This window comes from Nycticebus coucang, chromosome 14, assembly GCF_027406575.1.
Source record: "Nycticebus coucang isolate mNycCou1 chromosome 14, mNycCou1.pri, whole genome shotgun sequence".
Classification (NCBI taxonomy): domain Eukaryota; kingdom Metazoa; phylum Chordata; class Mammalia; order Primates; family Lorisidae; genus Nycticebus; species Nycticebus coucang.
This window is the reverse complement of record NC_069793.1, coordinates 29,942,951-29,969,888: the sequence shown is the minus strand read 5'-3', so window position 1 is coordinate 29,969,888 and position 26,938 is coordinate 29,942,951. Positions and strand designations below refer to the sequence as shown.

Sequence of the window (26,938 nt, the reverse complement as noted above, 5' to 3'; positions counted from 1 at the left end):
AGTTGGAGTGTAAACTTGAGTATGTACAACACTTCCAAAGAGAAAGGTTGTTTTCAGATTTTCCTTGGATTATAAGAACCATATCATTCATCTTAAAATAAATTACAGTATAAAAATGAACAGGTTAGGGACTTTTTTCAAATTTTTCCATGCACTGAACTTTGCTATCAAAACAATGTACACATAGCCAGCTAGCCTTCAAAGAGGAGATCAAACCAAGAGCAGGGGTGAACTCTAATTTGCCTTATACTGGTGTGCAGGTGCCAAGTAAATGGCTTCCTGAGGACTGAGGTCATTGCCAGGTGAGTAGGACTGAGGGAGCAAACACAGGGGGCTAGGATATTTGTAATGAAGTGGTGCAAATGTTGGGCCACGCAATCCATACTTCCTAAGGTAGGAAGCAAGGACATGAAAGGAGTAACAGATAATGAAAAATGGTGCGATCAAGGGAAATGAGCTCAGGTTAGAAGATGGTGATCTGAGAGGTGGGCATATGAGATTAACATTTTGGAGATAATATATTATTGACTTTTCTCTCCCAATTAAAGAAAGCATTAATCAAATAAAACCTTTATGATTAAAATGTTGCCTTTAGCAACATTTAAAAAGACTTTCTGCTTATGTCACTGGTTTGGTTAGGAGAGTTTGAGTGAAGTAACATCTGATGTTACACAACTGACCCTTAATATAAAATGAGTGCCCTGTGTTATGCTATAGACTAGAGGAAACACTAAAGCTTATAGAGAACTCCATAAAATTGTTTAGACATCAACACTGAGGTATACATCTGGCCTTAATGTTTCACATGACTTTTATGATACCAATATTAAAATAAGAAAATGCTCATTCTATGATTAGGTGGAAATTTTCCAATAAATTTTATCATCAGCTTCAAAGATTAAGAGGAATCTTCTGAGAGTAGACATGAAAAAGAAATTAAGTTAAAGGCAAATACTTTGCTGTTAAGAATTTAAAAATAAACACAAAAAACACTGAATATAAACATTTTATTCCACTGTCCTATCATGTAAGCAAATACCATCTAATGTCAGAAGAGATTCAAGGTGACCCTCTGCAATGTTTAGTGTCAAATAGTAGCACGGAAACTTTCAGTTCATTTAAAAAAATAGCCAAGTTTCACTTAAGTAATAATTAAGTTTAGCTTTATCTGTGTATATAATTAAACATTCTTTGATTTATACAATTCCATTTTCTCCAACTGGGAGCTGGGTAGGATCAAGTCCTACTGATTTCATTGATACGGCAATATCAAACAGATAGTCGTAACACTCACACCTGTAAAAGAAAAAAACAGAAAGGAAGGTGTTTACTGAAACAAGGGTCTCCAATGCTAAACAATCACCTTTCTCTTCGCTATCCAGTTAACTCTCTGTTTCTTTGTTTCCCCCTGAGTTCTAAGCCAAAAATTTTTTTTTTTTGAGACAAAGTCTCACTATGTTGCCCTCAGTAGAGTGATATGGCATCACAGCTCACAGCAATCTCAAACTCTTGGGCTTAAATGATTTTCTTGCCTCAGTCTCCCAAGTAGCTGCCCACCACAATGCCTGGCTATTTGCTATTGTTGTTGTCATTGTTGTTTATTTAGCAAGCCTGGGCCTGATTCAAACCCACCAGCCCTGGTACATGTTGCTGGTGCCCTAACCACTGAGCTATGGGTGCCGAGCACAAAATTTTCTTATTTTGGCCCCAAGTTTTTAAAACATGTAAAGGAATTATACTGAATCATGCATCCAAATTATATACTTCTCAGGAAATAAAAGGGAGTTTAAAATATGCTACTTACTTAAATTTACATTTTTTTATTATGTACCACTTTTTGAAGTGGAATTTATATAACTTGGGATCTGTGTCTCCTTCTTCATGTAATACTCATCCAAAAATACTTCTTAAGGAATGAATACATAATAAAAATATAAAATATCTAGAAATACTAGTGGTAAACTACTTAAATTTAAACCAATTGGCCCATAGAACACACAAAAAAATACCCCATCTTAAACCACAAAACATCTCATTCTCTTTCACGTGTAGAGTGTAGTAACTTGTCCCCAGTGTTCTTTGAGTCACACTTACATGGTTTTTGCCTTTTCCCATGTTTCTCCCCACACGTACACTCCATGACGTCTGACTAGTACCGCACAGGAGTCTGGGTATTCATTCATTGCATGAGCCATTCGATCTTTGAGGTCTTTCTCCTCAGGTGTATTCTCAATAATGGGTACCACTAACATATCATCGTATCTGTAAGATGAAACAAGCCATTTTTTTCCCAATTAAAACAAATACAGTCATTCATATTTATATAATATGTATTTTTTTTCAAGTAACTGGTTAGACATTCTCTTTGTACCTGGAAAGCCACTCTAAATTACAAACAAGATGCTGCATGTTACTCTGTGTATCTTGCATAAACATCTGTATCAAAAGATACCTTGGGAATTTGGTAGGCATTGTTCTAATCCTAAGTATAATTGGCAGAAATTTGTATAGCATACCGAAACCTAACAAAGAAATCAAGATCATACAAGCATTTCCTTGAAGCAGAGACAATCATATTTTTAATAGGAGAAAGGAAATAAATGAGATTTCAGAATCAGAATTATAGAAAGGAATTAAAAATGGAACTACAAGTTATGTAAAAATTTCCCAACAATACAAAAATCATTATATTGCATCTTTGCAGGATGCTAGGATGCCTCCGAAAAGGCAAATCAATAAATCCAAGTGTGGTTTGAAGCACTAAATAGACAGAACCTTCAAGAGATAACTACTAAAGGTAGAAACTTCTAGAGCAGCAGTTCTCAACTCTATTAAAAAGCTGCAGCATTAGGAAGGTTGAGAACCACTATCCTAGAGATAACTGCTAAAGCTATTACAATACTTTCAGAGCATTCTTAAATCTGTAGCATTAGAACTTTGTTTTTTGGAAATACAAGTGATGAAATCAGAATGTAATAATATTTAAACAACCTACTTACTGGCAAAATTAAGTCTATTCTTGAGGTCATTCATAACCAACCAAAACTCAGGTAAGTTTTTCTAAATGAATTTCTCTTGTATTGTTAATGTAATATCACCTCTGTAGTGCTGAAACTTAAAAAAAAAAAGTTCCAGCTAAAGTATTTAGAAATTGCTACTTTAGGCATATATACTAAGTAGCTGTCATGTGATAAATAACTTGACCAACCATTATCATTGTGAGTATGGTGTTGCCCGTTAATTCACGTAAGTAAAACGGAGGAAATTATTAACTATCCTTAAATAAGGAAGGAATGAATTGCTGGTCCCAAATCTTTTCTAATATTGGTCAGGAGAACCACAAACTTCTATTTTCCTTTAGCATACACTGAATGGTTAGAAATACTTCCAGGTACAAAATAATTTCAGAACAAAATAAAAGCTGAAAGTGAATTCAAGCCAATCCTTCCATTTTACACTCAGGATACTGATCTTGACTAGTTTGATAAGAAAGAGAGCCAAAAAAGTCCTTGACCATCAAAGAGTATTATCTTCTTTACACCACAGGTATGTTGCTTCCAAAAGGAAAGACAATTATATTTATACATGTTAACCTTCCTTGGTAAGAACTAGTACACTCATGTGCTATATAACCTCCTTTTTGTCAACAAACTGCATATGTAAGGGTGTCCCGTAAGACTGTCATAGTGCTAAAAAACGTATTGCCTAGTGACCTTGTAGCAGCTGGAAGGTCACAGCATAACACAGTATTCCCATGTTTGTGGTGATGCTGGTGTAAACAAACCTACTGCACTGCCAGTTGTATAAAGTGTAACACATACAATTATGTACAGTACGTAATACTAGATAATGATAATAAATGACTACGTTACTGGTTTATATATTTACTATACTGTATTTTTTATCATTAGCATATACTCCCTTTATGTATGTGTATATAAAAGTTAACGGCAAAACAGTCTCAGGCAGGTCCTTTAGGAGGTATTCCAGAAGGCCTTATTGTCACGGGAGATTACAGCTCCATGTAGGAAATTGCCCCTGAAGACCTTTCAGTGGGACAAGGTGTGGGGGTAGAAGGCAGTGATATTGATGATCCTGATTCTGTGTAGGCCTAGGCTAGTGTGTGTTTGTGCCTTAGTTTTTAATAAAAAAATTTCAATAGTAAAAAAAAAAATTATTAGTATTATTTATTTTTATTTCAGATTAATATGAGAGTACAAATGTTTAGGTTACATTGTTTTCATTTCTAAGGTAAAGTTTAAGTTGTAGTTGAGCCCTTCACCCAGGGAGTGTGTTGAACACCCTCAAATGTGCACTTTAGGTGAGATCTTGTCAACAGGTCTCCCTTTTACCCTTCCTCTCCCCCCACGCTAAATATACTTGTGTTTTTCTTTTGTATGGGAGTGTAGTTGTTTATTTATTGTTTCATATTAGTATTGAGTACATTGTATACTTTTTCCCCTATTCCTGAGATACTTTACTAAGAAAAATGTGACCTGGAAGCAACCCAAGTGCCTATCAACCCATGAATGGATTAACGAACTGTACTGTATGTATACTGTGGAGTACTATGCAGCCATAAGTAAAGATGGAGACTTTACATCTTTTGTGTTTACCTGGAGTTAAAAAAATTAATTAAAAAATAAAAAAAGTAGAATAAAGATATAAAGAAAGATTTTTATATAGGTGTGTCACATGTATTTTGAGGTAAATATAATAAGAGTCAAAAAGTAAACCAAAAAATTTAAAGTTTACAAAGTAAAAAAAGTTACACTAAGCTAAGGTTAATTTATTACTGAAAAATATGTTTTAAATAAATTCAGTGTAGCCTAAGTGTAAAGTGTTTATAGAGTCTACAGTAGCATACATAATGTCTAAGGCCTTCACCCAAAACAACTTCCAGTCCCATAAGCTCCATTCATAGTAAGTGTCCTATACAGGTGTACCACTTTTTATCTTTTTTACTGTACTTTTTCTATGTTTTAGATACACAAATACTGATCATTGTGTTACAATTGCCTGCAAGATTCTGTACAATAACATGCTGTATAGGGTTGTAGCCTACAACAGGCTGTCCCATGTAGCCCAGGTTATGTAGTAGGTGTACCATTTAGGTTTGTGTAAGTACGCTCTAGGACAGCGGTTCTCAACCTGTGGGTTGCAACCCCTTTATAATAATGAAAATACATCCTGTATATCAGATATTTACATTCTATTCATAACAGAAGCAAAATTACAGTTATGAAGTAGCAACAAAAATAATTTTATGGTTGGGGGTCACCGCAACTTGAGGAACTGTATTAAAGGGTCGTGGCATTAGGAGGCATTAAGAAGGTTGAGAACCACTGTTCTAGGATGTTGGCACAAGACAAAATCACCTAAAGATGCATTTCTCAGACGGGATCCCATTGTGAAGTGACACATGACTGTATTAACGGAAAAGAGAGTAGAGAATATTAAAACTCTATCCAACTTTCATAGAACTTTTTCTGATTAGATGCTTAGGATTCTTTTCAAAATCAGATAAAATATTACTGCCCCCTAAGCTGTGACAATGACCCTGTTACTCATATCCCAGCTATCTCCAATAGAATTACAAAGGGGGCTGGGCGTGGTGGCTCACACATATAATCTTAGCATTCAGGGAGGCTGAGGCAGGTGGCTTTCTTGGGCTCAGGAGTTCAAGATTAATCTGAGCAAGAGTGAGACACCCCCTCCCCCCCCGACACACACCATCTCTACTAAAATAGAAAAAAAAAAATAGCTGGGTATTGTGGCAGGTGCCTGTAGTCCCAGCTACTTGGGAAGGTAAGGAATGAAGATTGCTTGAGCCCAAGAGTTTGAGGTTGCTGTGAGCTTTGACCATGTCATGGCACTCTACCCAGGGTCACTGAGTGAGATTCTGCCTCAAAAAAAAAAAAAAAAATTGCAAACGGCATCTCACATATGTTTTTATTCTTCAAATTCTGAAACAATGAAAATAATATAATATATATGTTATGCATAACAAATGGCATCTTTTCATTCATGTCATTCTTTTCTCCACAAAATTCTAAAAGCTATTATGCTTCTTGTACCTCTCCTTTCCCCTGTTTTTGGAAAAAATAAGTTCTTCTGACTTATTTGTATTTGTTCGCTAAAGCAATCAAATGTGTATGTAACTGATAGCACCGATAATGCCTCTCCTTCAGGACCTAAATATGGAAACGGTAATATGAAGCTACCCTTTCTTTAGTATGTACATTTCTCATAATTTAAATATTTAACTTTTATAAATAGGTGTTTTATAACACTGAGGAATGCTTTAGGTACACAATACATATTAACTGAAATAAAATCAAATTAATTTCTCAGCACACTAGTTTAAAAACATGCATGCTCTGTTACACGCAGCAACAGTATGATATTGCTGAAAGAACACTTTAGTCAAACTGGCAGCATTCTCCTCTAAACAAGCAAGGCAAGGCAGAAGCAGGCCCTTTAGGAAATTAAGAAAGGTGAAGTCTCAGGAATAAGAATGCTAATAAACTCAAATGACATGCTTAAGTTGTACCTGAACACTGAGAATATGTTTCCTCACATCATTATTTTCTAGACTTGAGGACAATTACTATACTTTTGTAGGCTGGTGGATTTAATTTAAATTTATCTAGAAGGGCACGGTTATATATTTAACTATCCATACCAACTTTTACACTGGAAAATTATAAAACTTTACAGATTTAATTAAAATGATTAGAAAGATTTTTATAAATATGAAAATATTCCAGAAATACTAAATTGATAAACATGAAGTCTCGACTTTAGTCATGGTTCAAACTTTCCAAAGACAAAGTGAATGTGAAGAGATCTTGCTCTTGGGTGCCTCAATATAGAACATAATCTTTCCTCTGTAGAAACCTCCGCTGTGGTTTTCTTCAGTTTACTGAAACAAACATTTCATTATTCTTGTTGCTAATAATTTACCATGGCTGGGGCAGGGGTTGGGGAGGAGGGACCGTCTGATTTGTGTCATGAGAACAGAACTGGAAGTGTGATACTCAGTGGGGTGCTACTTAACACAGCTCCTGCGACACCTTATTATATACACAAAAAGATCAGTATCCTGTTTATCAAAGGGATAGAAAAATTCTTTTCAAATCATTTAAGCAAAAAAGAAAAAAATACCTATAATACCCTCCTGAGGTGCATTTCCTTATTCCTTTTATCATCTCTTGATGTGTAATTTTAAATTCCCGTCCCGGAAAGAGAAGGGTGGCCATGACAGCAGCTTTGGAGTGGGTGTGGATCACTGCACCTGCTCCTAAGGAGGACGAAGACAGTCACATGCTCAATGAAGACTACATTGTAACTTGTAAGGAAAAAAAATTATCTCCCTATATTTTTATATATGGTGATGGATTTATTTTTCCTGGCATGGAATAATAAGTTGGTGGTAGGTAAATAAGGTAAATGGATAGAGGGAGGGTTAATAGGGGGACCACACCTATGGAGCATATTGCAAGTACAAGTTGGATCTATCAGGTGTAGAACACAAATGTCTTAACACTGTGATTGGGTAAATGAGGTGAAGGCTATGTTAATTAGTAGGATGTAAGCACAAACAATCAACACATCGAATCCCATAATGGCATAAATGTATTTATGATCTATGCACAAATGACTTAATAAAAAAAACTAAAAAAAAAAGAAAGAAGGTAAATGGAATAATAATGAACCTTCTTCACAGGCTGGTCTGAGAACTGACTTAGTGCATTTAAAATTCTTGCACATAGTAGGTACTCAGGAAATATTAACTAAAATAATAGTTAACTTTATTTATGGGAGTCTGCTGTGCCAATATTCTTTCTCTTGAATGCGTTTTGCGCATACCTCTCATTGTGTAAGCATTCATGAATAGAGGCGTGCACTGACTTTTTTTTAGCTTCTTAGATGGCGAAGGTCCACTTATGTCCTTTTCATTTATATCACAAACAAACATGTCTTCAGGCTATTTAGAGAAGGAGAAAACAAGAAAAAGGTTTATACAAATTCAATACGGACATTTAGAGAAGGAGAAAACAAGAAAAAGGTTTATACAAATTCAATACGGACACGATCAATACGTAGAAATGCTCCATTTCTTGTGTGTTTGAGTATATAGCATATGTATAGTGCTATATATACAGAGGGTATGGACATACACATACGTGTGTATGTATATATATTAATGCACATTTTAAATATTCATGCAATTATAGTTTCTCAAAATATTTTAGCAATTTTGAGGCATAAAAAGTATTTTCTACTAACAAAAATATTCTCAACAGTCTAAAAATCATCTTTGTTTAAAATGTGAAAAACAATTAAATATAGAACATTAATATGTTTGTAATGATGTTGCTGTCATTTTACCAATTTAGCTCCTCAACTTTGCCTTATTATTTCATAGCTATTTTTCAGTAAAAGGCAAAAGATTTATTTGATCTAAAGAGAAACCAGTCATAGCTATATTTTAGAAAGACTGTATAAAGAAACCAACATTCCCAAATAGGTGTTACAACCCCCCATAACGCATACATATTTCATAAAGAGCAAAAATTTAAAGTAAAATATTCTTCTCCCCTGAGAAAACTTAACCGGTACTCAGAAAGGTTAACTACAATAAGGCATATTCTTCTTAAAGTTTTAAGTAATTATGTTGATCTACAGGGTTTTTTTTTAGTAATGCATGCATATTTCTGACTTGTAACTTTCATTTGTCAGGGTTCATTTAAAATTACAACATACATGTCTTATTAAAGAAGCAGCTATTGGGCGGTGCCTGTGGCTCAAGGAGTAGGGCGCCGGTCCCATATGCCGGAGGTGGCGGGTTCAAACCCGGCTCTGGCCAAAAAATAAAAATAAAAATAAATAAATAAAAAATAAAAAAGCAGCTATTTTTTTTTCTTGGAGTTAAGTATGTGTGTTTGTTTTAACTAGATTTTGGGTTTTATTCCAGTATTAATAGAGAATAGGACTCTAAAATTAGAAATAAAGTTTCTAACTTAAAACTGGAATAGCTTTGCTATTATGAAATATGAGTCATTTTCCTCCATCTGAGAAAATCAATCTGATTACCCTACTAGCCTGATAATGTTACAAGGATGCAAAAGATCACTCTTCTTATGATTCAACATTACATTATTCACTTTTGCCCTCTACAGATTGAATCAGATTTTAAAACATTCACTGGTTGTATGTAGAATATTTACCCATGGTTAAAAAATTTAATAGTTATTCAATAACAGTTTGTTGATTCATAAAACTGTCACAATATAACCACCTTGAAAGCTATGTTAACTAGTGTGATGAAAATGTGTCAAACGATCTATGAACCAAGTGTATGGTGCCCCATGATCATACTAATGTACACAGCTATGATTTAATAAAAAAAAAAAAAATTAACATTTTCTTTTAAAGTTAATTCCATTTCTCAAAATAATAGTTAAGTAGAGAAGACAAGACATTGGAGTTTAAAAATAATCCCTTTACTATACCTGAATTCGTTCCTTTTGCACTCCTGAAGGAGCAATGTAGATTTCATTGCTGGTAACACAAAATATAGAAATTGGTATTTATTTAACTAATTTCCTGATCTTACACAAAGAAAAGTATATCCTTGCAGTCCGATCATTAACTTTCTTTATCAATCAAGCCATACAAATACTATAGTTGCTTGATTTAATTATATATTTAGGCTGCATAGAAAGAATGTCAAACTACTTTAATCCCTTTGTGATGTTGCTGGCCCTGTAACATATTGGGAGTTGCTTTTATCTGCCATGTTTTCATATATATATTTACTTCTTTTTAAGGTGCAAAATCAATGGTAACTAGGCTCCTATCTAGTTAGGGAAAATAACAAATCTGAATATATCTTTAAGCATGAATAAGCAGAGTTTATCCTACTATATGTGAAATACAGTTATTTAAAAATCCAACCAGGGGAAAATATGCTCAAAAGGAGTATATTTCTGTTATGCAAAGAATCAGGTTTAATTTTATTGTTTAAAATGCTCTTATTATAAACCATGAAGTCCCGAGACCTCTGCTGGACAGCTTATTAAATTACAGCATTAACTCTGGGCTACTTCCTCTTTGAAAACCACATGTCTCTTGGAAAATATTTGGTAATAAAGCTAAAACAGCTGCAAAAAGTAAAACATATACGAACAGCTGCCTGTGGGGCTGTCTTTGTTGCAGCATGTACTAAGGGATAGGCTAAGATGCTATCTTTACTCTACCATTTACCACAAGGTGCTCTCAAATTTAATTTGGAAATTAATTTTGAAATCTTCTCTAAATTCTCTCCAACAGACTCAACAAAGGCCCTTGGGCTCATTTATCAGTTTCAGTTGCTGTTAGAGAGAATCAATATGCTGCCACATATATGCAAAACAAAAAGATGCCAGTACCTGTATGGCATAGCTTCTGCCACTCAGGCACAGACATAGTGAATACACACCAATGTTTTATAGTGAAAATGAGAATGATGGCTTCAACAGAGCTGTCTCTGGGGTTACTTATAAACCTACAAGGTCTAACAATTAAAGTTTGCAAACTCATCCTAGAAAAAGCGCTACATACCTCATTGTTGGATATCACTATAGTCACCTTTGAAGTCCTCCCCTTGGGAAGCTATGTACCCATACCAGAGCCTAGTTCACCCTTCAAAGAAATTTTGGAACTCTTTTTCTGGAATGGCCATCAAAGCAGTGACTGTATTACCCTTGATGTCCAGAATGTCATCAAAATGTCTTCAATATTTCTTTTATCTTTGGGTAAAGAAAAAAGCTACTGGGGGCCAGATTAGGTAAGTAATGAAGGTGTTCCAATACAGTTATTTGTTTACTGTCTAAAAACTCTCTCACAGTCAGTGCCATGTAAGCTGGTGCACTGTCATGATGCAAGAGCCATGAGTTGTTGGCCAAGATTTTCAGTTAAGATCCTCCTGTTTCTCTATTGATGTTCACTTGGTCTGCTATGCTTCTCTAGTCAGCTGATGACTTTGACATATAATTTGATGCTTCTTCAGTGACATTTTCTCTCCCCTCAGAGAAAATGTTCAATCCAGTGTTCACTACTCTTTTCTTCTTGGCATCATCCCCATAAACTTATACTAACATGTCCCTGGATTCACCTCCACCCTTGCCAAGTTTAACATGAAACTTATGAATGTTCGTTTGCCGCTCTTACTCAAGCTCTGACATTCTTATGACAGCACACAAAAACACACACAAAAATGAATGCCACTCACCAAGACACCACCACACATTGACAAGAACACAACTGTGAAACACTGATATACCAAGGTTATCATACTTTACCAAGTTGTTTATACAGTGTTGACAGTGTAAGTACCCAGTGGCAAGTTTGTGAACTTAATTGTCAAACCATATATAGGCTCCAAACAAATAAAAATCTAAGGTGAAATGAAAGTTTCTGTGAGGTTCCATTAGTAAAGTCTAGAAAATAAATGCCTAATAATGTGAGTGAAATCCAGTGCACAGAAAGCTGCAGGCAGACACTGGCTTTCATGCAGGGGCTATTGTTATGGAGCTCTGCTATGTAAGGATAGCACTGAGGGACATTCCTCCAGGACCAGTGGGAAGGGGTTGGGATCTCACTGTTAGAAGGGCCCTTTACAAATAGCAGTGATTGCAATCTTGTGTCCTAGTGTAACATGAAGGAGACTCTAGAACAGTGGTTCCCAAACTTCCTAATGCTGCGACCCTTTAATACAGTTCCTCATGTTGTGGCGATCCCCAACCATAAAATTATTTTCATTGCTACTTCATAATTGTAATTTTGCTACGGTTATGAATCGTAATGTAAATATCTGATATTAGGCGACCCCTGTGAAAGGGTCATTTGACCCCCAAAGGGGTCGTGACCCACAGGTTGAGAACCGCTGCTCTAGAATCATGTATGCATAGAGTCCACTCACCTCCACAGGTAAGTGGAATTGTAGGCCCTATGTGGGAGAAATTAATGCAGTCCTAGGAACAGACCCCCCAAAAGTGCCAAACGGTCAGCTAGTAAATAAATCCATTTATAAAGTCGAAAAACCAAGGGTATTTATTTTGTTTATTCAAGTGATTTAGTAAGGTAGGTCTATTTTTATTGTTGCCTTTGTAAAATGAAGATCAATTTAAACTTTGATCAACTTTGGGTAATTAAAAGATTAAAAATGAGTTGAGAAAAATTAGGTAACTACATTCAGAAAAAATGTATTAATACCTACAAAGAAAGAGGTATCTGGATAAAAATACAAAGATGATAGAGCTTTTATTTTAGGAGGGAAGTATGCCAAAGACCAAAGTGATGTACTTCCTTGATGCTATAAGCCACAAACGAAAGGCATTTTGAATTTCAAAGTATTAAGTTTGGTAATAACATTTCTCTATGCTCCCTGCTCTTTCACGCTGGAGTAAGCAAGGGCCAAAACTCAAGTTCATAATATACTTATGTTCAGTTGCTTCTATTTTTATTTACTTTCTGGTCATTAAGGAAAATAAAACCCTTATATCTCACTATGACTCAATTATTTTACCTACAACATGGGTTTATTAACTATAATCCTAAGAGCATGCAACAGGATTAGTGCCTCTGACACCTATGATATTACACTGTGAAAACAGGAAATGTTAAGTTTGAATGTAGAGACCCAAGGTAAACACAATGACTACTGAATATCCTGGAATTGCCTTGATTGCTGTTATTTTCTTGGTCCTCTATTTCCATCTTCTGATCTAACTCTTATGTGTCTTAAGCAGTCTTTTATATATATCTTTTGGGACCAAACATTGAAAATATAAGTTAGAATGGTGTAAGCCAAACCTTGGAATTAGAAAATCATTTTATATTCCCAAAGAGCTTATTAGTAGTATTACTCTGGAAACATAATTTATTGGCTTTGGACTTCTTTCTGAATTTATTTGCCATAAGCATCAGACTAAGAGAACCACACTTATGCTAACAACATGAGAATAACATTTCTAATATAGCTAGTGATGTGGGCTTATGAACTCATTTAAATGTCAGGGTAACATTCTTCGACAAAATACTCATTTTACTTTGTAAAGCACAAATTTAATAATATTCCAATACAATGCCATAAACTATCTCTTTCCAGCCATGACCTCCAGGAGGAGCTCCTCACCCATTAAGAATTTAACCAAGGAGAAAGCATTTTACAACTATGATTCAACTTTCCCATAAACTGAATGTACTGCTATAAACACCATTTAATTTTAAAAGGTGTGCCAATGACTGAATGTTTTAAATGACTACATACAACTGCAGTGCACAGATTAGTAAAATTCTGCTAGAAAAAACATAATCCTTTTTATCTTTTTGATTAAAAAAAATCCCTCTTGAGTTCTGCATTCACCTATTTTTAACTGTTTTTTTTTTTAAAGAAGAAGTTGGAAATGGTTATTTTAGCTCAGTTTGGTAGAAAGCCCTAATTTGTACCTACACAAACACTTTCTGCACATGTAAATAAAAATTAGTTAACTAGGGCAGTGCCTGTGGCTCAGTAAGTAGGGCCCTGGCTCCATATATACCAAGGGTGGCGGGTTCGAACCCGGCCCCAGAGCCAAACTGCAACAAAAAAATAGTTGGGCATTGTGGTGGGTGCCTGTAGTCCCAGCTACTGGGGAGGCTGAGACAAGAGAATCGCCTAAGCTCAAGAGCTGGAGGTTGCTGTGAGCTGTGATGCTACAGCACTCTACCAAGGGTGACAAAGTAAGACTCTGTCTCTTAACAAAAAAAAAAAAAAAAAAGAAAGAGTAGTTAACTAAAGGCAATATTTAGAATATGATTTATTATAAATAATGTAATTGGGAAACCAAATTACTGAAATGCAGGTTCTAAGTGGATAAATGAAACAAGAACAAATGCTGTTTTATATAGTTTGCTGTGAGTAGGCCAACTTGGAAGTTCTCACAAAAATACTCTGAAAGCTTGCACAATGCTTAATTTACACACTAGCTACTGGGTTGATGGTAAGAGAGGAGGCACACAAATGCATATACTGACCTACCATATGGAACATGATCTTATATCCATAACTGTGTGCTAGTTGTTGACCCGAGGCCTCTCTCGTTATTTCCCATTGTTTAATGATTATTTTATGAGTTACTCAGTAATTTCAAGCAGATAAAATTACAAGGGCATCATATTGAGGTATGCCATTAAAATCTTTTTTGTTCAGATTGTTCTGATTATATTTTACACTCCTTCTTAGGGCCTTACTACATATACTCTACAGCATATAAGACTCTTAAAATTTTTTAAAGAAAGAGAATTAGGATTAAGAAACTAACATCACTAAGTTTGACACTCAGCCTCCACACAATGATATTCTTAAAATATTTCAGGAGGAACATTAATCCTATTTCAGAAACCCTTGAGAGAATAAAATTCCACAATTTTTATTTTCATTGTTAGTTACTTCTTACTAACACCAATTCATATTATTTATCTTCTTTTTTTTATTAAGTCAAATACACATAGATTATAAATACATTTATGCATATGTGGGGTACAGTGTGTTGATTTTTTTTTTATACAATCTGATGTGGTTGTGTTGTGCTTCTATTTCCTCTATTAAATAATCTGAGATTGCCAAATAATGTCGTAGGCCTACTTTCTAAACATTAAAAACAAACAATCAACATAGCTTTCACCTCATTTACTTGATTATTGTGTTAAAACATTTATGTTCTACACTTGACAGATTTGACCTGTACACTTGCAATATGCTCCATAGGTGTGTATTTATCTTCTGACTAAATCTAATGAACAATTAAAAACCATTTATTTCTGTTTCAATTAAAGTCTAGAACCTCCTTTTTTGTGTTCTCTGAGGAATACAGACCTGAAGTGTCCACTAATAACAATACATGTGCTTAGAAAGGTATATTACCTTTCTTTTAACTCAATAAAATTTTTAGCATTTTTAATGGTTAATAATCTGTATTTGTTTAGAAAATGTGTTTCTAAACCTTTGAGACAAATCCTGTCTACCTACAGAGGATTTTTTATAAAAAAATACACTTGGCAACATGTTATTAACGCTGGTACTCCAAAAAATGAGGACCGAGTTATTCTAATTGGAAATTATGGTTCTTAAATACTTAGGTATTATTTGGAATTTCTGCACACTGCTTCCATTCAGCTATGCAAATGGCCATTTGTCCATTTGGAAACTAAATGTCTTCAATATCTCATAAAACTGATCATCAGCTGTTCTTTGGACATAATAAGTTATGCTCTCTATGGTCTACTGATATGGAGAAATCCCCATAATAAATTCTGCCAGAAACTTACCCATGCTTCAGGCTAATTCCTCCTCCAGTTCCAGTGACCCAGCCCAAATGGTAAAACTGTTTGCAAAGTTCTGGAATCAGGTATCTTGGATGTTCCTTGTCCTTAAAAAGAAGATGATGACTTTTAAAATAGACATTATTTTATCAAGTAACTTTCTAGTTGACATTCCTAGTAAGAAACCAATTTAAGGAAGTTTGGGAGAATTTACCATAGAGAGAGTAGAGTGAGAAAGAAAAGTATAAAAGTATTACAAATATTTTGTTTTTAATGTTTAGGAAGTAGGCCTACAACATTATTTGGCAATCTTAGATTATTCAATAGTGGGCTATACAGTCCAACACTGAGGAACAGGCTGCAACAACAAGGTAGAACAACAATCATAATATAGCTATTGACATGGCAGAAAGCAAACAGAATCTAATGCTGAAAGAATAGTCTGTCTGGAAATTTTTTTACATAAAACACTATATGACTTGATAATATGGATATATTATGTATATACTGTATGTGCTGGGATTCAAATTTTGTTTTTATTTCAAAAAATGTCTTTTTCCACAGTTATTTTGTTTTCTCTTATTACAAAAGCATTATAGATTCATAATATAAGATAAAATGATGCAAATAACAAACACTCAGAAATAATCCCAATTAATACTTGCTAGGCACATTTCTATGAAGGTATGTATTTATGAGTATATATATACTACATAAATACAATACTGACATAAACATAAAGCCTTATTTTTTATGTAAGTTCATTTACTTCTTTAGAAAAAAGAGCACACCAATTTTTCCCTCCTCTTTTACAGTTTAAATTAATGAAGAAAAAAAAACAAAGAAATACAATAAATTCCATTTTAAGTAGTATGATACCAACTTTTCCTTTAAAAACAAGTAAAAAGGTCAAATAACTTATTTTGTGAAATATTTTCAAAATAATTGAACTGACCAGAAAGTAAGGTTTCATAGGGGCCATAAAAGAAAGTGAGACTACCTTGCACTAGAAAGCCAGAATTTTCGTGAATGTATTGCAAAACTCTGGGGACCGTGAGCTCCAATTCTGATACATATGCAAACACTAGAAACATGACATAAAACCTAGGGCTTGCTCCACATGGAGGCATTTAGGAGGCAATCACCAAGTAAGTCTGAGGCTGCAATGGGCTACAGCCTCAAGGTAAGGGCAAATAAAAGACTCAATGTGGAGAAAAGGACAGCAGGAATCCTGCCTTTCTTGATCTTGGCACTGGGTAAAAGGGAAAAACCATCTCTCAGTCCAAAGAGGAATCGTCATTTGACAGGCTACATTCTCAGCTAACTAAACTGGATGCGTTTTTCCAAATTTACGCTAATGTTCTATGTACTTTTTTGTTTAGGTAAATATTATGAATGATGATTGCTGGAATAACCTTCAAAGTATAAAATTCAGAACATGGGAACCTCGAAATTTTTAACAGTTCTGATTTGACAGAGACTTGGAGTTAGCAGACAAAGTTAAATCCACATTCCTCCATTTACTGCCAACATGTCTTTGGGTCTCAGTTTACTCATCCATAAAATTAGAATGCTCTGAGGATTAAAATGAGATACAGTGGATATAAAGCACCTCACACAATATGTGACACAATGTTAGTTTCCTTCGCATTTTAAAGAGTTAAAAAACCCTGAATTAAAATAATGAAACTATGTTGGTATTTCTTGTATCTGTCCTTATAACATCTACTGAAAATTATCCATGCCCCATATAATTTGCTATTTCCTTTTTTAGGGCTACAAATGATATTTTAATTATACCTTTAAGTACAGCTAATGGGAAGACTCCTGCAGTTTTCCAATCCTCAAAACCAACAATTTGCATAGCAAATTGCAAACATTACAGAAAATGGTCTGTTATTATGGGTGTTCCCTTTCCTTTTCTTTTCCAGTACTGAGGTATTATAGCAATTAGCCAGCTTCATGCTACAGGAATAATAATGATAAGGTAGCCACTGCTAATACATTTTCAATCATTCAGACCCATAAAACTATAATTTCAAAGAAAACAGTCAATTAGCAGGCACCAACGGAGACACATTTGGTGAAAATGCAATCATTTAAACTGTCCAGAAGAAAGTTGCTATCAAAATATACATTTTAACAAGAAGTGACAAGGAAAGGTTTATTTAGTATATAAATCTCTCCTGAATGTCAACAATATCACTTGTCTATTATTATTAGATCTGGTTTTCAAGTAGAATAAGAATTTTGAAATACAGAAGGACCTCCATAGTTGACCACTTCCCCACTCCTGAGTTGATCTAATTTTCACAGACTGGACCTGTGCCACATGTGTTCAATGGAAGTTCCTTGTGTTGACTATCTCCTTTGTGATAGTCCCTTGGGTGGTCCCTTACAGAGGTTTCTTTATGTATCTAAAGAATCATTACAATCAATTACTAATAACAGAGATTCTATACTAAAGAGAGAAACATATTTAACAACTTTTCTTAAATATTACAAATATTAAAGCTACTTAATTTTTCCAATTTTCCAATCTAGGTACAGTAGAACTCTGTAAGTTGACCACCAAAAAGAATGTAACAAACTGGTCAACATACGGAGGTAGAACTGGGCCAATTATACTGATACACGCATGTGGAAAAAATATTTAATTCATCAGTTAATGAGGAAACCAGTAAGATGTTGCGACTGGTTCAAGAAAGAAATCAAAACACACACATACATAAATAATTACTGACTTCATAAGTAAAGCAAAATTGGATAATATCCATAAGGCAACAATAAATTAAATCTCCACTGAACATAACCTGCATTTCTATGAATAATCATCTGCATTACTGTCAATATTCTACAACTTAAGAGTTGTAAAAATGGCTTACAGATAACCCCAAGACACCCAGTGGGTGATTCTTTTTGCTCACTTCAAAGTCTTTCACAATTTTTCCTGACACTAGCCTAAGAGAGGAACTGAATGCACCCACAGTGGAGATGTCAGGATTTTCTCTCATTCTTTGGGCTTTGCGTCTTTCTGCAGATCTGTTTCATTCTTCTCTCTGTGCATATTGGTTTTCTACCCTTAAATACCCTTCTCTCCTTTTCTCCTTTCATCACACTTAAAAATTCTCTTCCTTCTCTTTTTTTTTTTTTTTTTTTTTGTAGAGACAGAGTCTCACTTTATGGCCCTCAGTAGAGTGCCGTGGCCTCACACAGCTCACAGCAACCTCCAACTCCTGGGCTTCAGTGATTCTCTTGCCTCAGCCTCCCAAGTAGCTGGGACTACAGGCGCCCGCCACAACGCCCGGCTATTTTTTGGTTGCAGTTTGGCCGGGGCCGGGTTTGAACCCATCACCCTCGGTATATGGGGCCGGCGCCCTACCGACTGAGCCACTGGCGCCGCCCAGGATCTTTACACTTCTAACTATATTTTATAGATGACCAAGGAGTGTGAAATTGCTGATGACATGATCAGACTTTGTTTCCAAAATATTTCTACTGTAGCAGTGAAGGAAGAGGCTGAAGGGTGGTGACCAAGAAAGCAAAGGCCCAGACCAGGAGGAAGATTGCTGACAGAGTTAAAAATGAAATTGGAGCCAGGAATAGTGGCTCATGCCTGTATGTCAAGCACTTTGGGAGGTTGAAGTGAGTGGATCAGTGGATTGCTTGAGTTCAGCACTTTGAGACCAGCCTGAGCAAGAGTGAGACCCCGAAGATGGCAGCCAAGTAATAGCTTCCTTGCAACTGGGCATAGTGAGTCTTGGGAGACAAGACTCCAGGCATCTCTGGCTGGTGGGATCTGCCCATAAACATCCCTTTGAGGACATAGGGAGTCAGCGAGAGACTTCTGGACCCTAGGAGAGGACAAAAGCAGTGGAAAACTGGAGTCATTGAAACGTTGGTCCAGAGGCACAACAACTTAAAGACCAAGAGGAAGTGAAAGGAAAATTAGGGCAAGGAAACAGATAAAAGAAATCACTCATGAGGAAGAATCAGCAGAAAAATCCTGGCAACATGAAAAACCAGTCCAAAGCAACCCCCCTAAGGGACCGTGAGGTAGCTACTGTAGAGGATTCCACCTATAAAGAAATGTTAGAAATGACAGAAAGGGAATTTAGAATACAGATGATGAAAACAATGAAGGAAATGATGGAAACAATGAAGGAAACTGCTGATAAAGTGAAAAATAACCAAAAGGAAATCCCAAAACAGAATCAAATAAGAGATGAACAATATGAAGAATATAGAAAGGATATAGCAGAGCTGAAGGAACTGAAGCAGTCAATTAGGGAACTTAAAGATGCAATAGAAAGTATCAACAAAAGATTAGACCATGAAGAAGAAAGCATCTCAGAGGTAGAGGACAAAGCTCTTGAGATAACTTAGATAGTTAAAGAGGCAGAAAAGAAGAGAGAGAAAGCAGAATGTTCACTGACAGAATTATGGGACTTCATGAAGTGTTCAAACATATGAGTGATAGGTATCCCAGAAAGGGAAGAAGAATGCCCCAGGGGAATGGAAGCCATACTAGAGAACATTGTAAATGAAAATTTCCCAAATATCACCAAAGATTCTGACACACTGCTTTCAGAGGGATATCGGACCCCAGGTTGCCTCAACTCTAACAGAGCTTCTCCAAGACACATTGTGATGGACTTGTCCAAAGTCAAGACAAAAGGAAAGATTCTGCAAGATGCCAGGAGTAAGCACAAGTTGACCTACAGGGGCAAATCCATCCGGGTGACTGCAGACTTCTCTAATGAAACTTTCCAAGCAAGAAGACAATGGTCATCTACCTTTAATCTACTTAAACAGAACAATTTCCATCCCAGAATTCTATATCCTGCTAAGCTAAGCTTTAAAATTGATGGAAAAAGCAAATCATTTACTGATATACAAACATTGAGGAAATCTGCCACAAGACCAGCTCTATAGGAAATATTTCAACCTGTTCTACACACTGACCATCACAATGGATCAACAGCAAAGTAAGAATTCAGCAATTAAAGGACAGAACCTAGCTTCCACACTAATGCAAAAGACAAAACTAAACAATGGACTCTCACAAAACAAGATGAATAGAACACTACCATACTTACCAATTATCTCAATAAATGTTAATGGCTTGAATTCCCCACTGAAGAGGCATAGATAGGCTGACTGGATTAAAAAACACAAGCCATCATTTGCTGTCTGCAGGAAACACACCTAGCTTCAAAAGACAAATTAAAACTCCGAGTTAAGGGTTGGAAGACAATTTTTCAGGCAGACAAAATTCAGAAGAAAAGAGGAGTTGCAATCTTATTTTCAGATACATGTGGATTTGAAGCAACTAAAGTCAAAAAAGACAAAGATGGTCACTTTATATTGGTCAAGGGAAAAATACAACAAGAAGACATTTCAATTCTAAATATTTATGCACCCAATTTAAATGCTCCCAGATTGTTGAATCAGACCTTATTCAGTCTGAGTAATATGATATCCTATAATACCATAATAACAGGGGACTTTAACACTCCTCTTACAGAACTGAACAGGTCCTCTAAACAGAAATTAAACAAAGATATAAGGGACATAAATAAGACCCTAGAACAACTGTGCTTGATAGATGTATATAGAACACCCCATCCCAAAGATACACAAACCTCAACAGAATCAAAAGAATTGAAATGCTACCTTGTATATTCTCAGACCACAAGGCACTAAAGGTGGAACTCAACTCCAACAAAAACGTTCAACCCCACACAAAGGCATGGAAATTAAACAACCTTCTGTTGAATGATAGATGGGTGCAGGAAGAAATAAAACAGGAAATTATTAACTTCCTTGAGTATAACAACAATGAAGACACAAGCCCTCCATCATCCCGGCATCACAGATTCATCTACTGCCACTCTCAGCCCTTCATCACTTTGCTCTAGCCAGCTGGCCTTCTGCATATCAAGCCCTAGCTGGCCCCAGGGCCTTCACCACCTGCTACTTCCTCTGCTTGAAAGCCACGCTGATCAACTGTCCTACCAGAAAGGCACTGATGCAGGGTAAGAGAGACAGGGAGAGAACAGAAATAACTATAAACAGTGAAGGGGCCACAGTGGAGGAACTGGGCTTTTTCCATTTCATGAAATGAGAAGTTGGTCTTATATTCAGGTGGGTCTGTAGGTTTCTGTGATAGGAAGGCAAGGAAGTTCATACCTAATGACTTCTGTTTTCTCAAGTATAAACAAAGTCATCAGATGAATGAGACTATGGGGATAGGTATGAGAGGCTTGACAAGAGAATAAAGGGTATGAAATGGTCATCTTGGGAAGCGGGTCAGTGAACCACTAGGAAGCACAGGAGGGCTGGTGGGCAGCAGTAAGTGCAATTTGGTTGCCATCATGAACATAAGCGAAGTCAGGCAACACAGTTGTGTGATATTCACCAGCAATGTTCAGCTGCTCAGTGCAGACACAAGGATGGTGGACAGCAGGGTTCATCCAGCTATATTTGCTATGCCAAATATATCTGTAAATTGGGACAACCAGGACCTCAGCTAACAAATGTTTCAACAGACTGGGTGTGGAAGCCAGGTACAGTGGGCTTCACTCACTTTTATCTAGAAGTGAATGAAACTGAGAGGCATGGAATGCTGATGACTCTTTCAATAGTGCTGCCATGAAAAAGGGGTAGACAGGAAAACAGACAGTTTTCTATTATATACTAAGAGTAAATTGGGGGATAGGGAGAGATCAAAGGTGGAAGAGAAAGCAAAGGCATAATAGGTCAGTCTTTGCAGACAGAGAAGTTGGAATTAGTAAAACAGGGAAGTATTTGCCTTAGGAAGAAGGGTAGAGATACAAGCAAATATCCAATAATACCACTAGTAACAAGAATTGCTAATACTTATGGAGTATTTATTCCATGCTAGGCATTCTTCTGAAGGCTTTGTACGGACTACTTTAGTTCATCCTCATAACAACCCTGTTGTACTAATAAAGATTAGGGAACTTGTCCAAGGCTGCCAAGATAAGCAAGTGTCAGAACCAAGGTTTGAACCCAGATAGTCTGATTCTAGATCCCTAGTCCTTAACCTTCGCATTATAAATTAAAGTTGAGGAGTTCATATCTTTCATTATGTCTGTTGTTTTGGAGGCAAGGTCATCTTCAAAACAGGCCTGGGGAAGAGGATGAGGTGAGATGGTGACATTTTGGAATAGTCACTTAGGGGAATGTGAAAGGACAGCTATGTAGTGTTCAGGGGCTAGGCAAGTAGAACACCAGAATATTTTGGAGAGACCCTAACTCATATAGTTGAGTGATCCCACCATCCCTTGGGAATGGTTCTTAGCAAGTAAAGGCAATTATTTGTAATACAGTGTAGAGGATCCTCTTATATTGTGGTATATTGCGGGAACTATAGGAACAAAAAAGATAAATTCCTCACCCCCAAAAAGGTGTGGTGAAGGTACAGAGGTTGGGTAGGGAAGGATGTGACCACAGGAATGGGATTCGAGAGTGAGTAGAAGGCAAAGATTAACAGCACTGATGAGGTCAAGGAAGACAGAGGGTGGTATTGGATGGCCTTGTGTTGTAGTCACATCAAAGAACAAACACTTATTCAAGATCAACATACATAGGACATTGTGATAGGTAAGGTAAAATTTAAAATACATCTCCTCAACTAAGCAGAACTCCCTAAAAGGGAGGGAACAGGCTCTTAATATAGAGTGCTTTGCTCAATAAACATTGGTTGAATTAAGATCATATATCTTACATTAAGAAAAGTACTTTGTTAGAGGTTACGAACAGGTATCTTGCAGACAAAATCAGCGTCACAAGAAGTGGTTCATACAGTTTACCCAATGCTTAGAAAGAGTCTATGCCCACATTTTCAAATCAAGAGATTACATACAAAATCCAAGTTTCTAGTTTCCTTTAAAAAAAGCAGAGTTAGACAATGGGCCCATACTCTTATACAGAATCAGAAGTCAGAGTTGGGTAGTATTAGTTCTTAAGAAAGGGCATATGCTGGCCCTAGTACCTTCCTCTTGGTTTCCATTTGTAAATTAGGTCAATCTAAAATGCCAGATTCTCCACAAAGCCTTCCCTGAATCACTGTTTGAAATTATCTTCCCTTCCTTCTGTACTTGCAAAATATTTTGTCCTTCTTTTAAGGAACTTAGTCCTCTCCCTTCCCCTCTGCCATCTTCCAATTCCCATTACTGGTGATAGTATATTAATTACTGCCCTTGAGAAACTTGGGCATTAACAACTGCCCAAGTTTCTCGAGGGAAGGCATACATTTTTCAGAGCTTAGACTTTGTTAATATATAGTTTCTGAGTAAATGCATATTCTTTTAGGAAACATCTCTTGACATTTGCCAATGTTAGAAAAATTAAGTTCAAGAGCCAGAGGTCAGTCAGTGGAGCAATTTAATTTCAGAACTGTAAAACTAGTTTAGAATTTACTGTTAAAAGTTGAGTTTAACCTGAAAATGATATACCACGTGCCTGAAGAAACTTGAGACTACTATAAGAAAGTCTATGAAACATAAATCACTTCGGAATGTTGGAGCAAAATAATAAGATAAGAGTATTGAAAGGGCTATAGAGGGAGGCAAGTAATACAAGTTCAGAAGGGAGTGTCTATCAAAGAAAGAACAATACACAACATAGGTCTCAAGAGGGAAGATTTTGGTGAGCAAGTCTTCCAAATCTTCATCTCTAATCCAGCTCTCTCTCCTAGCTTGAGAGCCATATACGACCACCCAGTTTATTTATCATACCATATACTAGGCATGTCCCTCAAATTCAAAGTTTCCACAAAAGGCCCATCATAAACCACTTCTTTCTCCTGTGTTCCCTTTCTGGTAGACTACCAGGCCTCAATCACTCTATCAGAACCCTAAAAGTCATTCTTGAATTCCTTCTCTCACTATACACTTCTAATCAGTAACTGAGTCCTCGTGATTTTACTGCCTGAATTCCTCACTCAGGACACCAGCACCTCTTGCCTGGATTATTATGTCCACAGCTTTTTTAGTTTGTCTCCAAGCCTTTAAGTCTCTAGCTCTAGGCAGCAACCCCCAGGCATACTTTAGTCATCTTTCTGATTATCTCACTGCCTTATAGTATAAAAATCTGTATTTCTAAGATTGGCTTAGAAGGCCCTCGTGGTTTGGTCCTAGTTCTTCTCTTTTGTTGTTGTTCTTGCAGTTTGGCCGGGGCTGGGTTCAAACCCGCCACCCTTGGCATATGGGGCCGGCGCCCTACTCACTGAGCCACAGGCGCCGCCCCCTAGTTCTTCTCTTAATTCTTATCTGTTCCCATTCCCTGCCCCCTACTTCATGTTCCAATAACACCAACCTTTTCTTGGTTAGGAAAACACACCATGTCCTTATCTGCAAGCCTCTGTCTATATGCCCCTTCTTCTACTTGGAAAACCCTTACTTTCATTTCATATGGTTATATCTTCCTCATGGTTTACGCCTCAGCAGAGACCTTCATTTTCTTTTGAGGCATTCACTACTTCATTCAAGTCTGTACTCTTACAGTGCCCTGAACTTCCCCATCATAGTATGATGTAATAGTACTTGAGGCCTTCTCTACCTCATTCAAGTCTATACTCTTATGGTACCCTGAACTTGCCTCTTATAGTACCATGTTAAAGTACTTGTCTCTTTACTTACTTCCATCTCCCATTATATAGCATGCCCTATGTAGGAAGGAACCACATGTAGCTTGTACTACGTTAACTCCAAAATGTAAGCACACATAAAGTATTTGTTGAATTAATCATTTAAAATGGAACACTTCTCTTTCATCAGGGTAAAGAGACTGCCTCTTTCAATTGTCCACAAACCTCCTAAAACTACACTGAGATTTTATAACATCTTAAAACTTTTCTCATTGCTCTATACATGTGAATGTCCAGAGGGACTCATGTATTTCAGTGCATATGTAAATCTAATGTGAGTAGTGGCAGCTGTGGTAATCAGGGTAAAAGGGGTGCTCATCACAGCAACCCAGATTCCATGAAGGAATAAGGGCCCAAAGTTCTGAAGTTTTAAAATAAGCTGAAATTATCCTGAATTTTGAAATGTTAGGTCAGATTTTTCATAAACAAAACATGTCTGTCCATTACATTGTCTGTGGACTACGTTTGGTTTGTGAATCAGTTTATTCTCAGGTCCCTTGCTTAGGCTCTCTTTGACACCCATTTAAATAATATTTCATGGGGGCCTAAACATCTGAGTTAATGAAACATCTTAACTAATAATTCTATTAACCCAATGATTTTCAATTGGTGTGCCGTGAGAGGATCCTAGGTGTACTGCGAAAATTTTTAAAGATCATTAATTAAACTACTTTCAAAAGAAGTTTAAAGCCCAATGAGTGTATTTTTTTTTTTTTTTACTTTTTTTGATCAACACAATTTAAGGGTGCTGTGGAAGTTTATCTATAGGTTTAAGTATGCCGTGAGATAAACAAAGTTGTAAAACACTGTACTACCCTGTTGCTTTCTACTTTCCTCATTCTCCTCATTCTTACCTGCCTAGGAATGATCTCCTATTATCTGTCCCCATCCAATCTTGCCAACCCAGCATTCTATTCGCAGAATTGTTTTTGCTAATTTGGGGAATGTCATTTATTCAAAGAATATAAAGCTTGACAAATGTTTTGCAATAAAATGTCTCCCGAGTTATTACTTTTTAATTGAGATCGTCCGCCCAAAGTAATAATAGAAGGTACAAGAGAGCTAATTTTAGAGAGCTTTCCCGGCCTCTTAGGCGGGTTTTTCACACTGTATTGGAACTGTTTACTTCTCTAGTTCTCCTTTGGGCCTTAGGCCGTTCGTCTTATTCACTACTATCTCTGAGCACTTAGAGGGCGTTCCAAAAAGCTGTTGGTGTGTATTTGCAACCTGAGGGTGGACCTTTCTTTGACTTCCGCTTAAGAAGAGCCGTTCCCATGATTATCCCATAATCAATCTAAACTGAGATAAGCAAGGTGCAACTGTTTAACGTGTCGGATACTGAAACAGCTCCTGTTCCGCAATTGTCTCCTGAGCGCCAAAAGTCGAGCGGGTCGCCAGGGTGCAGGAAATAAGCTCCAGGAGCTCAGTTCAGGCTCCAGTTCCACTCCAGTGCTTCATGATTCCTCCTCTGGCCTGTTTCAGTCACCCAAATACTCTTCTCCGTTATTTGTTCTTTTACAATGTTTGATCCCCAGCTCCCGCTGTCGGAGAGCCCAGCTCGGGGCCACCGCCTCACTTCAGCAGACGCAGGCTGCGGGCTGGGGGTCGCGTGCGGACCCGCCCGAAGCCCCGGCCCGCAGCCAGCAGCAGCCAGCCGGTGTCCAGCTCCAGCCGCCGCACCCCGCCAGCGCCTCACTTCCCCAGAATACTGGGGCATCGGCGGCCCCGCCCCTACCTGCGCGCTGCGTCGCCGGGAGCAACAGTCTCCCTCTGGAGCATGACAATCAGACATGGCCCACACACCAGGGACCCGCAGCCTCCAAACTTAGGCGGAGGCTAAATCCCAGCAAGTGGAGACAGGCAACACTGAGGGCAGCCCAGGGGCGGGGCGCACAGGGCGGAAGGCGGGGC

The 26,938-nt window shown here is 36.9% G+C and overlaps 1 protein-coding gene across 2 annotated transcripts; it reads right to left on the bottom strand.

Moving 5' to 3' along the window:
* Positions 1-861: 861 nt before the first annotated feature.
* APIP (APAF1 interacting protein) lies at positions 862-26,917 on the bottom strand. 2 transcript variants are annotated; one of them, XM_053560572.1, is made up of 7 exons: positions 26,763-26,917; positions 15,358-15,458; positions 9,519-9,567; positions 7,873-7,990; positions 7,168-7,303; positions 2,095-2,262; positions 862-1,296 (listed from the first exon to the last, which is right to left on the bottom strand). In XM_053560572.1, exons 1-7 carry the CDS (start codon positions 26,817-26,819, stop codon positions 1,197-1,199), a joined length of 729 nt encoding a protein of 242 aa, XP_053416547.1. In that variant the 5' UTR covers positions 26,820-26,917; the 3' UTR covers positions 862-1,196. The 2 variants fall into 2 exon arrangements, with proteins under 2 accessions (XP_053416547.1, XP_053416548.1); XM_053560573.1 differs by having other exon boundaries at positions 7,915-7,990.
* Between the last annotated feature and the right edge of the window lie 21 nt (positions 26,918-26,938).

Coding starts and splice junctions, on each gene's coding strand:
- APIP (XM_053560572.1), bottom strand. CDS start 26,819: ATGTCTGATTGTCATGCTCCAGAGGGAGACTGTTGCTCCCGGCGACGC. Junction 7,991..9,518: donor TGCAAAAGGAACGAATTCAG/GTATAGTAAAGG, acceptor TTCTCTAAATAG/CCTGAAGACATGTTTGTTTG. Junction 2,263..7,167: donor ACCTCAGGAGGGTATTATAG/GTATTTTTTTCT, acceptor TTCATCTTACAG/ATACGATGATATGTTAGTGG.